Here is a 15,984-nt window from a genome sequence, read left to right on the forward strand (position 1 = left end):
CTGCAGGCGACTGCATGCGATTACCTGTGAGAGACGGTCAAAATATTGTCTGGTTTTCACTGCAGATGTGAAGAAACAATAAGGGAGAAGCTGAATGCACAATTATTTCAGCACATGGTTACCCAAAAATTGTCAACCATGCAATTAGGAAATTTTCTCTTATCATGTGTAATTGATAAATAGCTGCCAAATATGGCTTCATGACTTAGACTATAAAGCAGGATCAATCTGTATCCACTAAGGGTCAGATAAAAAAATAGGGTAAAAACCTGTTTCTAAGAAATCCATATGTTCTTACCTTGATTACATATCTAAAGCGTTAGGATCTCATATAATTTAATGTAATAGTTTTTATGGCATGCCGTGTCACTATATATCTATCTATCTATCTATCTATCTATGTATCTATATCTATGTGTATATATATATATATATATATATATATATATATATATATATATATATATATATATATATATAACTCGAGGTGAATGTCACTTCTACTCAGAGCCTGGTCAAGCCAGTTTCTGTCTTTGTTTGTTATGATGCAGCCTATCCAAATTCTTCATTAAAAATATAATTATGAGGAAACCACAGTTTTGATTTATACCAAAATGTAAAATGTTGTTTTTGAAATCTGCAATTTTTTACAATTCTCAATCAGTTGCAGTGCATCGCTTCCTGAGTGCTGCTAACAACCACATTTCTTCTCTAATAGGTTCCACGGTCCGCTTATATGCATCCTTTTCTTTCACAGTATGAATAGTAATTGCTACAGGTTGAAACGCTGGAAAAGTCTGGCTTATTGTCCTCTTTGACAACAAGACAATTCGCTTTGAGCTCCCTTTCAGATGCAATAATAAGTTTGCTATCCATCCCTCTAGCCTTTTCCCGGACAAGATCACAGTAGGAGTTTAAATTCAATAAATCATGGCTCTTAATGTGCCCATTAGCGTCACTGTCGACTCAAACCACCATGGGAGTGTCTGAGAAGACGGAGCTAATGGACTCTGCTACCGATTTCTTCCTCTTCCCCTTCATGAGAGAGCCAGCCTCTCCATCCAGGTCGTCATTGTCCTCGTCCCCGTTGGGATTCACCTTGCCGTTCTGGCCCCGCAAGTCTTTGGAGTCGATGAACGCAACGTGCCTGTTCAGCTCGGCCTTCATCGCCGGGTCCTCGTGGGTGGGAGTGACACTGAGCATCGAGGAGTGGATGCTGTCCTCGCCCCGGGTCTTCCCCTTGCTGGGACAGCAGAAACAGCGGCACGGTGTCAAGTAGAGGTACATGAGCACCAGCACCACACTGGCCAGGCAGCCCACCAAGGTAGTGTAAGCTGTGTTCAAAGTCTCCCCAGCCTCATGCATGGTGAAGTTGTGAACCTTCAGCACAATGTAGATGGTCTCATTAAAACTTTCGCTCACAGCGAAGCAGGTGTAGGTCCCGGAGTCATCGTACCTCACCGGACTTATCTGCAGATTCCCGTTTCGCAGGACCTTTGCAGTCTGGTTGTCTCCTGACGTCACCAAGACGTTGCCGGGCAACGCCCAAGTCTTCATCATGTCACGGTGTTTGGTGTCACATCTGAGGATCAACGTTTGCTCCAGGAAAGCCTCTTCGTCTGCCTCCTTGAACGTGCTGCAGTTCATGCTTTCGCCACTAAGATTGAAAACCTGGGTTTTCTGCGAATTAGGCAGGACGCACGTGAACTCGTCACTGAAGTCCACAACAGAGTTCAGCTTACGAATGTACCAGTGGGCCAGGAGTGTGTAGAGATTACAGGTACACTGCAGAGGGTTGTTGTGGAAGTAGAGGCCATTTTTAATCCAGGCAGGCAGCATATTCAGGTCATCCATGGGAACCTTTTTGATCCTGTTGGATGAAACGTCCAGGAGGATCAGCTTTTCCAGGCGATACCTGTCTTTGATCAGCTCCTCTGGGAAGCGGGAGATTTGGTTCTGGCTGAGATACAGCTTCTGAAGGTTGACCATGGTGGCAAAGGCTGTCCTGTCAATCTGTGAAATTTGGTTATTGTAGAGCAAGAGGACCTCCAAGTGGACCAAAGGCTCAAAAACAAACTCATCCAGCAGCTGCAGTTTGTTGGAGGACAGGTCCAAGTAGCGCAGTTGCTTCACATTTATAAAAGCTTCAGAGGAAAGGAAATGGAGATCGTTGTGGCTGAGCAAGAGGTTATGGAGATTCGGAAGCTTGACAGTAGTCCATTCAGATCTGAGCCGAGTTATGGCGTTGTAGCTGAGATCCAGCACAGTGGTGTAGAGTGGCAGACCAGTGGGAACGGCACTCAGGTCCATCTTGGAGCAGCTGACGATGTTCGAGGCGCAGATGCACGTCGTGTGGCAGTTCAGTGACGACCCCGCTGCCTCAGGAAGCCAGAGGACGGCGGCGCAGAGGGTGAGAACCAGGCCCCATCTCTGCAACTTATTCTGAAACTTACAGAGGGGTACAGTTTCACCTGCTCTGGAGGAAGATTGCAACATGCTAGCAGTTGTTCTCAATCCTCGAGAGGTTTATTATGATCCCATTTTCAGGAAAACGCTCTAGGATGTGGGAGTCCCAAGCACATTGGTGAATAAAAGCTGAAAAATAAGACAAACATGTTATTAGATAGATTTTTAAAACAAAACATAAAACATGTAGTTTCTGAAAAATATTCTGGTTATATGAATATAATACACAATCTCTGGATAGTACTTTTTTTTTTTCTCTTTATTTTATTTTATTTTTGTTTTTACCAAAAACTGGATGATAAAAATCTTCAGTCTGGTCTTCTTATCTCAACTAACCATTTTTTGAAAGATAATTTTGTTTACACAGACTTAATAATTTGTTTTATTTGTTTTCTACTGTTTTCTTGATTCTTTTTGAATATTTTAAATGTCTTATAGTTTCAGTGTTCAAATATTAATGAGATTTTAAAGTTTATTGAGCTTTGAGAATGCGTTCTCAATGCCATTATTAATTGAAAATGGTCTCAAAACAACAATATTGTTGTTTATCGCAATAAGATCGGCCTAGATATATCAGAAAATCCCAATAAAACACATTACAGTGTGCTTTTAAAGAGTCAAGGTATGAAAATCTTTGAAAGGGGTGAACACTTTAATAAGGCACTGAAGTTTGATAGCGGCACTAAGTGAAGACTCCCAATTTATTACTAACAGGTTTTTTTCCTGCTGCTTGTATCTGAACGTTTCATTCACACTGGAACTGCTGTGAAATCCATCTTGACATTTATTTGCAAATTTTGCCAATAATTGTCAGCCAAACTTGGCCCCTCCTTCCTGACTCAACCGAATCCGTGTGGAAGCTGCATTCGATTAGCGCTGGAAGTCAAAGGTTGGAATGACATCACAGCCGAGCTGAGAGCGTTCTAGTTGCAAGTTGTAAAAAGTTGAGACTTGCTGTTTGATTTGGTGTGAACTGCTATTGCCAAAACAGGATGTTCTTATATTTATTTCACAGCATGTTGCTTGATTTTTTTATTTTTTAACAGTGAGCCAGTTGTTTAATGAGATACTGATCATTAAAAGTGTAAATAAATAGTTAACACCTGCAACGTCTATCACTTCTTTATGTGTAGCCGCCATATTCAGGGTTTCCCTCGGACAGTTTTGGGACAGGCAAACCTGTTCTGCAAAGGCACCTCAAAACAGAAAGGTAGGACCTTTAAACAAAAAAGAAGAATTTAGAAAACACACAAAAACTTAATGCTATAAAAACCTAAATTGGGTAACCTACAATATTTAGTTAGCAATAAAAATATGCTTATTTTTCATTGTTCATTATAGGTAGAATTTCTTTGTTTCAAATGTGACCAGCATTACATAGCTTTATTCAGATCCACTGGTTGATTACTTAATTAGGATTTAACTGAAGTGCAACATAAATTACATTTATTGAGCTCAGTACATTTATTGTGTTTGCCTTTTTAAGACTCTAGTATTGAACTGCTAGATACTCTAGTAGTATCTAGTATTGTCAACATTGTCTTCCAATAACACATAATTACCTCATTATATTTTCACGTCTTCTGTTAACATTTTTTATTTATTTTTTTACATGAAAACATTAGTAGGCTGCTGGTAGATAGGTTTGCGTAATTTTCCTTTCAGCCTTCACCTCTCCATCAGCACAACTTTCCTGTGCAGCTTTACGTGTCTGTCTTTAAATCAAACAGACACACAACACGGTGCTCACGCTAACCCATGTGTATTCATACTCCCGAAGAAACAAACTGATTCCCTTTGCTCTGCCCATCTTTCCATCTCTACCTCGCCATTTCTTGATCTCCCTGACACAGCAGCACGCTGCCGCATACAGTAAGAAAAAAAAAGTCCAAACAAACAAACAAACAAACGAACACAGGCAAAATCATGCAAATATCAGTACCACGTCGTGTCATGTTCCCAAACTGCCCTCCGCCTCATTTTATGTAAGAGCCGTGCAAGCCGTTGCACTGCACCATCATGTTGACAAAATAACAAGTACAAAGACATAAAGATGGAGAGGACACTTGCCTTGAATCGTCGGGGTGCAGCAGCAGAAGGCGACGCTGATTTCACGAAACCAGCTCCCTGCGTTTGTTTACGGCGTTTCTGCAGACGAGGAGCTGTCTGAGCGAGCTTCCGCGTCTGCTGCTGAGGACGGCTGATGCAGGGAGGAGGGAGAACCCTGTCTTTGGCAAAATAATCCCGCTCCACGAGGCATCTACCACCCGGCGCAAAATTACGCAAAAAAAAAAAAAAAAAAAAAAAGCTTACGTAAAACGCAGAAATCAGGCGTTCATTTAACTAATCACCCTCATTTAGTTATTAGATTCTAGTCGGTTGATTTTTTTAATCATAAGTACGTTTTGCTCCGGAGCGAGTAAGATTCTGGCGCATTTTGGTGCAGGTTCGGTTTAAGTCCGGTCTGATCGTCATCATCAGCAGCAGCAGCAGCAACAGCAGCAGAAGCAGAAGCGGGAGCCACTGGGATCATTAAAAATGAGCAGTCTACGTATGACTGGCTCTCTGCGGCTCCACGCAGGCCCGCATGCGGCTCTTTTCCGCGAAGAGCTGCTGCTACTGCAGTGGTGGAGTCGCTGATCGGCATAATGCGCTCAAATCCACAAAGCGCTGTTTACCGAAAGTGACCGCGCCAAAGACGCGCTAAAAGCTCTGGAGAGGAAATGGAAAAGTCCACAAGGAGCCGGATATTACAGAGCAAATGATAGGGGGTGATTATGTTGTTTTCCCCCAAGCAAAGCAATTCTTATTGACTGTCGATTCAGAAGTAAGCACTTTAAAAATCTTCGCAAAATGATATAGAAGCTATAGCAATAATCAGACTTGAATGTGTTTTATTGGCATTTTAAACAACAGTTTAGAACAAGTAGTCCATAATCGTGAAGTAGAAGGATAATATTTCACTTATCTACTGTGAGGTTTCTTTATTCACGCCCCTCTGATAACCCTAAATACAGTCTACCTCTGTCAATATAAATAAAGATGTGCAAAAAGATGTAGGCCTACGGGACAAAGCAAACACGTGGAAGGAGAAGCTCCAGTCAGATGAGACCCAAATGTAACCTTATAGCCTACATGCAAAATTAAATCTGTGGTGGAAAACTTACGCTTCACATCATCCTAAACAAACCCTATGAAACATGATGCAGGCAGCGTTGTAATGTGGGTTGCAAGTACATTGAAATTGGCCTGAGTTATCATGAAGATGAGTGGAGCTGGAGGGTTTGTGAAAAAGACAGGATTGTTGTGTTTCAGCAGGACAATGACCCCAAACATGCAATAAAATGTTTTCATAAAAGGATATTCCAACACATTCTCACACCCGACTCGTCATATATTGACGAGTTGGGAGTGAGAGTGGGTTGGATATTCATGTGAAGATCAGGCCTTCTCAGACACTTTCTGTCCAATGTGACCAAAGTTGAAATATTTTGCAATGAAGATTTGGGAAAAATGTACGCCCGAAGATAGTAGCCCAACAAATATTTGACTGCAACTGCAGCAAAAACGTAATTCAATAAAGTATTGACTTCACAGGTTATGAATTTGACTGTGTGCTTTTCAGATTTTCACTTGTTAAACATATTGTGAGCTAAGTACTATTTACTTTCCTCTGAACAGTTTGTGAACTACTTTGCGCTATCGTTTGACATCAAATCTAAATGAAATACATTTTGTGGCTGCGAGATGAAAAAAAACTGTTCAAGCAGAACAATGTCTGCTTTTGTAAAGGTTACATTTATCTCAGTCAAATAGGAAAGGAAGTAGAAAAACCATGACACAATTTTCGGGTGACAAACTACACTGAAGGTGAGTTTGATTGATTTTTTTCCAGAAACATCTTGGTAGCGGTGTTGAATCCAAACGCTGGTCACTTTTCACGTCTGCTGTACATGAACGGAAACTGTTTGTGAATTGTTCTACGTTTCTGTGAACGAGGCATATTTCTTTATAGCCACATGAGCCAGATTGTCCTCTCTCTTAAAGTAAGACACAGATTTCACTCACATGTGGCAGAATGTGAAACAAAACTGTCACATTCCTCCCTCCTCCTTCCCGCATATCATTCCCATAACCATCTGACAGCCGAATGTCTCCACAGCGACTCCGTGTTCTGAGTAGTGCTACTATTTTTATTATGTCTCCATATACGCAGGTTCTCAGACACTACAGCCGACTATGTAAATTAAATAATTATTTTGGTCTGCAGTGAGTAATCTGCGTGATTCAGCTGTGATTAAGGTATTGCCAGGTGTCTTAACTCTGCACACAGGCAGCTTGCTTGTATTTATCTCGTAGTCTTCGAAGAGCCCAAAGCAGAAGAGGCATCCAAGTGAAAAAAATTCCTGGAATATTTAAAGGGAATACTGTTAATCCAGCCATCAGGGCTTTATTTTGTGGCTGACAGCCTGGGGATTGCAGACGGCCTCCAGCCTGTTACTCGGCTCAGGCTATTTCTTACACCCTGTTTTTGATGAACTCTGTGCCAACTGTGCAGGGGAAGCACCTTGTCGGTTCCTTTATTCAAGTGAATCCACCCACAAACTGTTTTTTGAGATACTTCTTTTTTTTTTCCTTTTGGGAAGTTTCCTCAACTCACAGACCTGCTGCTGTAATTCGTACTGTATCTCTGGCCAAGCTGCGAGGCCAGGTGTGCTGCCTCCCACTCAGGGGTGTATTATCTCAAACAATGGGAAGAATGTGACAAAACAGAACAGGAGATCATTTTAAAGAAATTAATAATAATATGGCTGCAGTATGCAATATGATCAAGTGATGCAAAACATCGTATGCATCAGAATGTATGGATCAGGGGGAATGTTTTTAATTGATTGTAAGTATTTTGGGCATTTCCTGGAATCTTTGGTACTCTTTTGTTGAGTAATTTCCACCTGTTTTGTGAAAAAAGAAAACAACCTCCAAAACAGTAAAAAATAAAGTTAACACAAAACACACAACAACACATTTCAGCAAAACGTGCTTTACAGAATAAAAGCATCACACAGTAACCACTATTGGAAACAGAAAACAATCAACAAACATTACCATAATTAAAATCTAATCATTATCAAATATTGAATGAAGATTAGAATTAATCAATGTTCCAGTTATCATTAATCAAAGGTAACTCTGAGCAGGCAAGTTTTCAGCCATAATTTAAAGAAACTCAGTGTTTCGGATGTTTTGCAGTTTTCCGGGAGTTTGTCCCAAATTAGAGGAGCATAAAAACTGAATGCTGCTTTTCCATGTTTGGTTCTGGTTCTTGTGTTGCGGAATAGACCAGAACCAAAAGACCTGAGCGGCCTGGAAGGTTGATACAACAGCAGCAGCAGATCTGTGATGTATTTTGGTTTTAAGCCATTCAGTGGTTTATAAAGGAACAGAAGTATTTTAAAGTCTGTTCTCTGAGCTACAGGGAGCCAGCAGAAGGACTTTAGGCCTGGTGTGATGTGCTCTGTTTTTCTGGGTTTAGTGAGAACACAAACAACATCTAAGTCTTTTTCCTTCACTCTTCTCCAGCTTATGGAGCATACATGTTTGAAGTTCAGCTTGTCTATATGTTTTACCTGTTGGTTTAATAAACTATAGGTGTGAAAAATGAGTCTGCTGAAACGGGTTTGACTTGTTTCCAGAAAGAAAGAAAAATCAGGCAGGGTTTAGACTGTGTGCACAGTTTTAGACATTTACTCTCTTACTTCCACACATGTAGAAATGTGAAATGAAAACCCTGTAAAGAAAGCAGAGAGTCTGAACCCAGAGTGAAACCTCTGTCTGACCGTGTGTGTGTGTGTGTGTGTGCGTGCGTGTGCATGTGTGTGTGTGTGTCTCTAGCGCTGTGACACTGGTGAGATGGAGCTGAAAGTGATTAATGTTCTGTTCGACTTCCTGCAGCGATAGGGATAGTGTTGCCTGGCAACTGTTCGCGGCCTTTAGTCGACTGGCTTGGCTCTGTGGCAAACCTGGGTGGCCTTGTCTTTTCCAGTTCTTTCAACTACCTGCTCCTGTCCAGTTTCTTCATGTCTGCATGTTAGACTTCAGGATAAAAACACATCATGAGCCCAGATATGACCAAAGAACTGCCATCACTATATGTCCTTGGTTAAAACACAATTTAATGTCTTGAGTTTGAACATGTCATGCATAAATTTGAATGAAAAAACAAGACGTGTTGTCATATGGTGGCAACACTGCAGGTGAGTCTCGAAAGAAACACTTCAGCAGCCTTTTATCATATGACATTAACCTAATTATCATCACATATGTCATGGACTGCTGTTTGAAAGTTTGCAACCTCAGACTGCAAAAATGATAAGTGTGCACTTTTATGCCTCACAACCCAATACAAATTATGGACGGCTTGTATTGTGATATGATAGTAAACAACCCCCACATCCTGTCTACAAGCTCATGTGGATGGAGCCAAACACCATGCAGCTGCACAGATTGTTTCAGACTGATAAACAATCAGAGTTGTAATTTAATCCTCTATGGTTGCCATGTTGCCCACAGACACAAACTCCCTTTTAGGCCTGTCACATTGCTAACGATGTTTAGCTTTAAATAAAGCTTTATGTGGAAAAAACAAAAAACGAAAAAAAAAAAACCTTCTTGGAATACTTTTCTAAAACTATTTTCAAACTGAGGGTGAAAAAACATTAATTTTTGGTTGCGTAATACATCTTTGCCAATGGAATCATATTGTTAAGACTTGCTAGCAATGAAGCAATTATATGCGATTGTGGACACATCACATATTGTGCACATATTGATGTTCTCCTCTCATTCTCCTCTACACATCATTACTGTGACTAATGATCATATCCCCTGACAGAAACATATTTATCACAATCTTCAATAATTAATTTAATTTGAGTGAGTGAACACCAGTTTTTTTGGGGGGTGTGGGGGAGGAAGAATATTTTTTCAAATATACAATAACTGGTATTGGTTTTTCACAATTTCTCAACAAAGTAATTTTTTGTTTGTGGTTGCATTGCGACAAAATGTTAAGAAGTTCAAGCAGTGCGAGTATTTTTTGCAAAGCAGTGCATGTCTCGCTCAAATGTCACTCTTTCATTTTGTCACTTTTCTTTTTTTTACTGCTTTGAGAAAATCAGGGACAAGTAGATGTGGTAATTGCCTCAGTGATAATAAAACACAGTAATCTTTGTTTAGCTGTCTGAGCTGCTCCTGGTTTCCATGGCCACATGTGCAGTGTTGTGTTTGAAGACATGTGCGAGGATGACGAGAGGTCACCCGACAATCGTATCTCAAGAAAAACGCCACGACGGACGGCATATGCTTTCAAGAAGAAAAAAAAAAAAAGCTGTCTGTAATCTTTGTAAGACTTGTCCTCCCACTGCTTAGCAACCAGACAAATTTTAGCCTCTGATGGCAGAGACCCCGACTCTAAACCACAAGAAAGGCTGCAGGTGTCACAGAGAATGGATAGAATCAGGAGGCAGGCCACTCATTGTTTTCCCTCTCTAATTAAAGCGATCTCCACAGCAGCTATGCTATCGTAATTATCATTCTGTCAGCTAAAACTGACACGACTCATTACAAAAACACACAATAATATTAAAGCTGCGATTATCCGCGCGGTAAAGCAATAGTCTTGTTTTGTTTATACTCAGGCAGATATGGCAGGACGAGACGCTTTCCAGGCCGTGTTTTTAATACCTGTTAATTCCTTCCTGAGGGTGATGATAAAACTGTTGATGCATGTCGGCTGGCCTCAGTGGAGAGAGATAATTCCTGGCTAATGAAGTAAACGGGAAAACAGAGTAACCTCCAGTCTCTCCAGCATCAGGCCTGCCCCTGTTCTTGGCCAATAGGACGAAGGTCCCTGGGGAAGGCAGGATGAGTCTTTAAATAGTCACTGACTCAGAGCTTCATCACTTTGCTTCTTGTGTTAGAAAATAAAAATGAAAATACATTCTGCCACTTAGAAATTGTAGTTGCTAAAATAAGATGTGATTTAACTTGGTTTATCTCTTGTTTGTTAATATTCTGCTGCCAAAAAGAAACTTTTCTTTAATCCAGCTTTGTCCAGGTCAAAATTCATTCAAAATTTCTGAAAGTCATAACTTTTTATTGGTTTCAAGCTTGATGGCCTTATCTTAAATTTCAATACCAACATTTAGAGGTTTTTATGTTGTTTTTATGTTGTTTGTTTCATCCCAACTTTTGTCTAATTTTATTCCTCTATGTTACCACAATGTAACAGTTTAATACTCATCATGTTAAGATATATGTTAAGAAGTTATTAAGATTTTATGTCACACCCTATTTCAATTGGCTTGGCTTCTGTTCTCCAGTTGGATCAATTGTGAGATATGAGAGATAATGAGTTCAGATCAAACCAAATAAAATAAAAAAACTTTAACTGACCTCATGTTGACAGAAATTATTGCACTAACATAATCATTTACATGCAGCTGCGTATAGTGGGGAGACATTTCTTGCTTTTTTCTTTGAGTGTACACATATCATATCAGAAACTCCAATGAAGAACATTTTAAATGAGATGCTTCTTCAACTGAATCTATGAAAAGTACCAAGTTAGTAGCACAGAAAAGTGATTCCCAAAGGGCCCATAGGGGGCGCTATTCTTCCACATCTGCGCTGAGTTCCCTATGGAGCTTGTTGCAAACTTTAACGAGGATTTCTTCTCGTCACTTTTCCACGGAAGGCCAAATTTGTGGTACAGATTTTTCCATCTGAGCAGTGGACATCTGCAGCTCCTCCAGAGTTTGCAAAGGTTCTTTTTCTACTTCTCTGTAGGTTCAGGTGGACATCCATCCATCCATCCATCCATCCATCCATTAATTTTCTGTTCACCCTTGTGAGAGGGTGAACAGAAAATTACTGGCGACCTGTCCAGGGTGACCCCGACCTGTCCAGGGGTCACCCTGGACAGGTCGCCAGTCTGTCGCAGTCAGGTGGACACTGAACTTAAATTACCCACAAGGTGGATTATATCAACTAGTAGGGGATACAGTTTCCTTCAGTGGATTTTATTTAGTATTATCGGAGAAAAGTGGAATAAATATGAATGCACAAAAGATTGTTCAGATTTTTGATTAAAAAGGTTTGAAAACCCTGTGTGCTTTTCTTCTACTTTGCTGTTGTGCTTTGGAAACTCATCCTGAACGAGAAAATGTCTGTTATGTTTGTTAAAAGTCCATCAAGCCGGAGAGGACCAGTTAAAGTACTGACCTGAGGCCCGTTTGCTGAGTACTTGGCTTTCTTTTCCTTCCGCCCTTCACGTTTCGCTCTGCAGCGGCTGTGTCTGTGGCCACTAGAAGCACATCAAGCCTCGGTGAAGAGGCGGTCTCTGCAGCTCTCCAGTCAAACGGCAATGATTGAGCTCCAGGGCAGACAGAAAATTGAGTCTGTGTGTTAGCGCGCAATGAGGGCAAACAATCCTGAATTTCTCTTTTTTTTTTCTTCTTTTCTTTTTTTTTGTAGAATAATAAAGAGTCTATAATGAGAACTCAAAGCTGGAGATCAGTTTTTGAAATAATTAAAAGTGAAAGGAAGGAGGAAAGTTTTTCTGAAGGAATGGAAATGGCTCCCCCCCCCAGAAACCTCGCCTCGCTAAATATGGAAACATTACTTTATGATGAGCTCACTTCATAGAGATTTTCTTTTAAAGGAGGGTACGTCTAGAGAGTTGAAGAGCCTGAACAAATGAACTTACCTGCCCTTCAAAGAAAAGAAAATATCCACTACAACATGAATATAGTCATAGATGACTGGTGGGATGGAGGACTGTGATTTGTTGGTCCTTAAAGAAACAGTAAAGGAGAGCAGCTGGTCTGAAAGTAGAGAAGAGGGGGGAGTTGAACAAAATGTCCTTTGGCTTTAAAGGACAAGTGTCCGGTTGCATCATTTGATTGGGGGTGTTTACTGCATGACATTCTTCAACCAGATCCCAGCTGTAGATAAAGAGGGACTCATGAGGATCTTCCTTGTCATCAGAGGTGAAGGAGGCGAGGCAATTCTCTATTTTTACAAAAGTGTGTGTGTGTGTGTGTGTGTGTGTGTGTGTGTGTGTGTGTGTTAGTGTCAGAGCAACTGGGTGAACACTTCTTCTGACAATGATACGTCTAAAATTAAACATCACTCTTAAAGCAGTCAGCCAGTCACTCCTTTGTGATTCCTGACGTTCCCTGACACAGGAAAGAGGTCTCCTGAGGTCTCCCTGTTTCCTCTGAACTCTGACCTTCACAAAGCCAGCCAAAAAAATAAAATTAAACCCAACTGCACTGCATTGCATAAGGCAAAAGGCTTCATGCATAACAGCACTGTGGTGACTTTGTAAGAGGATTTCAAAAACAGGTTTTAGGCTTTCCCCTGTTTTAATCACTCCACTCTCTTGCTTCTGTCTTGTCAGCATGTGGGATGTGCACCGCAGAGAAGTGAACCCAAAAGCTGTTTTTGTCGCAGTCGCAGTAGCAGCAGCAACCCCGGCCCCGATTTAGGCTGCGACTCGGCTATGGCGTTATTACATAATGGCTGCTGGAGCCATCGGGAATGAATGATGAGGGAGCAAAAAAAGTCTAGAAATATCAGCAGTACTATTGATGCAGCGAGCCTCAAGAATAACGAGTACAGCAATGTTTTGACAAAAATGATTTGTAACGAGCAAAACTCTTTGGGCGTTTACTCTGTAATAGTTAGACATGTGAAAACCTGGCAGGTTTAAGCTAAGTTTTGTTGTCTTTCTCCTCAAATCTTCCTGGATAGTAGTAACTTTTATTATTCTCTCTCTGAGGAGAGAAAATAATAAGGAATTTAGTTTGAAAAAGTACTCAGTATTACATTCCAGTTGTTGTTTTAAATGTATCTACAACTCATATTTGGTGTTCACTTCATCAGTGATGGTTTCAAATTATAGACTTCCACTGTGTAAACAACCAAATTAATATTTGAGGGTTTTGACCCGTTAACAAACACCACCTCTGTTAGTTCCACCATTTTGATATTTGTTTTCATTTTGTCTCATGAAACCTTCAGACTAATCTAAACATTCACAATTTGTTTCAATCTGTTGTTTAGGTTTCATTAAATCCAACCTCACTGTTCCTTGTGAGACACGAACCCCGTCCACTGAACAAATATTCAGTGTTATATTTGTTCTGTGTCACTGACTTCCCAGAGTCCAGTTGTTCCACACAGCGAAACCAAACCTTCACAAGAGGGAGCATTGCTGTGTTAATTAAACAGAACTGTTTTTAACCAGCGTTGGTCTATAATTGAACAAGCTTGTGGTGAATTTCAGTTTGTTTTTTTGTCTCTTTTTGCTGCTGTTATTAATCCTGAAAGTAGTCATTATCTATGATCTCACGCTGTGTCTCTGTGTCATAATTCATGCTTGAATCTGACATCACCGTGTTTGGGGCGATTGTGGCCCTTTGGGTTGAGTAGTCGCTCTCAGAAACCTGCAGGTTTGGTTCCTTGGCCCTGCCACGTGTCGATGTGCCACTGGGGAAGGCGCTTGTGTTAACTGAATTCGCTGAAATATGTGCTGCTTGAATCCCACCGTTAACATCTTATGGTGCACAACTCAATGAAACTGCTATGCATCCCTCTGTTGTCTGTACCTGGGTCACTGGAGGATTGTGATAACATTTTTTGAAGAGTTCAAAATTGTTAAAACATTTTTAATCATTTTAAGTGGCGATTCCAGCACTCTTCAGGGCCCCCTGCTGGTTTGGAGGCCTTTAGCAGCTGCAAGTTCAGCTTACTCCTTTTTATTTGGTTCTTCTGCAGTCATGATGGACTGACGACAGGAGGCTGGTGTGAGGAGTTGCACTGCGTGAATGTGACACCAGGTTAATAAATCCAAAAGTAACTTCTAAAAGTAACACTTTTCCATCTGTCGCTTGAATCAAAACGTAGATATTTGTGTTGCCACTGAGAGATTTTTATTTACATTTGTGTTTTTCTTCAGTGAAATGAATAACCCCCTGGAAAACTTATACAGTTAAACACACAATATTTTTCTTCTCGTCCATTAATGCTGCATTACAACATTATTGTTTTCTAATCTCTTCCAGAGCTACAATCTCATTTGAAAGGCTTTGAGTTAATCCCCGTATTTTACTCTCCAAATATTCAATAGAGCAGAGATAAAGTCACAGAGGGACATAGCGGATAAATTAAAAACATTAGTTATGAAAAATAAATAAAGTTCCAGTAGTGTTGCTTTAACTACACTGAATTGCCACGACTAAATCAAACTAAACTCAATAGCTGTGAGGAAAAGAAAAATGGAATAAGTCACAATAAAGAACAAGAAGACAGCAGGCGTAGTTATAGATTTAATTGTCTAAAAAAACAATATCCTCAATGTGGTGATAGGGTTTTGTCATGATGCAAGAGAGGAGTTGTTTTTCTTTCAGATTTACCACATTGAAGACATGAATAGAAAACAGGTGAGCTCATTTATAATGTATTTTGTTTCCTAGCACTGTGAGGAAATACCGATTGTCCTCAGATGACAGAGTTAAATGAATATTAGCATTCACTTTCACTTTTTGATGGATGGATGATTAAGCCAGTTTTGTGATCCGAAAAGGTAATACATGTTGGAATTCCTGCTTTATTTTTGCACCAGTTTGTGGGCGAAAACTAAAACTGATCCCTGACCGTGTTTTAAGTTAAAGCGCATAAATCTGTCTATGTGGTCCAGCGGTGAAATCTTCCTGTGTTTCTCTTGTATCACCAGGCCTGTGTGTGCCCAGATTGAAAGCTGCTGGGCTGATTTTCACTTTGCCACCCTGTCTAAATGCTGACAGCTGGCCTGCATTATTAACCATGCAGCATCTGCTTGGATCTCACAATCTCATCTCCCCCCCTCCTTCTGCTCCTCTTCCTCCTCTTGCTCCTCTGCACATCCAGCCTGCAGGACACGGCTCTGGTTGGCTCAGATGGGGGGACTGAATACATGTGGGAAGGCTGCAGAGAGAGGAGGGGGAAAAAAAGACTAAAATGAGGGATCAAACTGTACTGCGCTGTTTCTGGCCGCAGTCAGTCGTGAGAGATGGTTTTCAGGAGCAGCACATCGAGTCCCGGCCCATTAATAGATCCTCGGAGACAAACTCTGCCAAACTCTGCTAAAATGTGTCATGTCACTGTTTTGTCTTTTGCCGACCTCTGGTATTTGGGTTGCTCTCATGAATATGGATTTTCATGACCATTTCTATCACCTATTGTGAATTTGCACAGTTAGTAATAGTTTTTTCACCAGCTGTCAAGGCAGAGATAGTGGATTATGAAGAGTGGGAGTGTGGTATTTACACTCAACACACGACTCTTTATTTCATCAATCAAACGTAGCATATTAGTCGTTTCTGAACTAACTGTACTAAACAGTTTGCTGCACGTCAGGAGCTGATTGGTCAGATTACCATTTTGTGTTTTACAGCTTCTATTACTTGGATTTTG

The 15,984-nt window shown here is 40.6% G+C and overlaps 1 protein-coding gene across 2 annotated transcripts; it reads right to left on the reverse strand.

Annotated features, from left to right (window-relative positions):
- Positions 1-487: 487 nt before the first annotated feature.
- On the reverse strand, positions 488-5,432 carry amigo1 (adhesion molecule with Ig-like domain 1). Of its 2 annotated transcripts, none has more exons than XM_044119444.1 (2): positions 4,537-5,432; positions 488-2,595 (listed from the first exon to the last, which is right to left on the reverse strand). In XM_044119444.1, exon 2 carries the CDS (start codon positions 2,494-2,496, stop codon positions 967-969), a length of 1,530 nt encoding a protein of 509 aa, XP_043975379.1. In that variant the 5' UTR covers positions 2,497-2,595; positions 4,537-5,432; the 3' UTR covers positions 488-966. The 2 variants fall into 2 exon arrangements, with proteins under 2 accessions (XP_043975379.1, XP_043975389.1); XM_044119454.1 differs by lacking the exon at positions 4,537-5,432 and adding an exon at positions 3,570-4,521.
- Between the last annotated feature and the right edge of the window lie 10,552 nt (positions 5,433-15,984).

The sequence above is a fragment of the Gambusia affinis genome, linkage group LG01 (assembly GCF_019740435.1).
Source record: "Gambusia affinis linkage group LG01, SWU_Gaff_1.0, whole genome shotgun sequence".
Lineage (NCBI taxonomy): Eukaryota > Metazoa > Chordata > Actinopteri > Cyprinodontiformes > Poeciliidae > Gambusia > Gambusia affinis.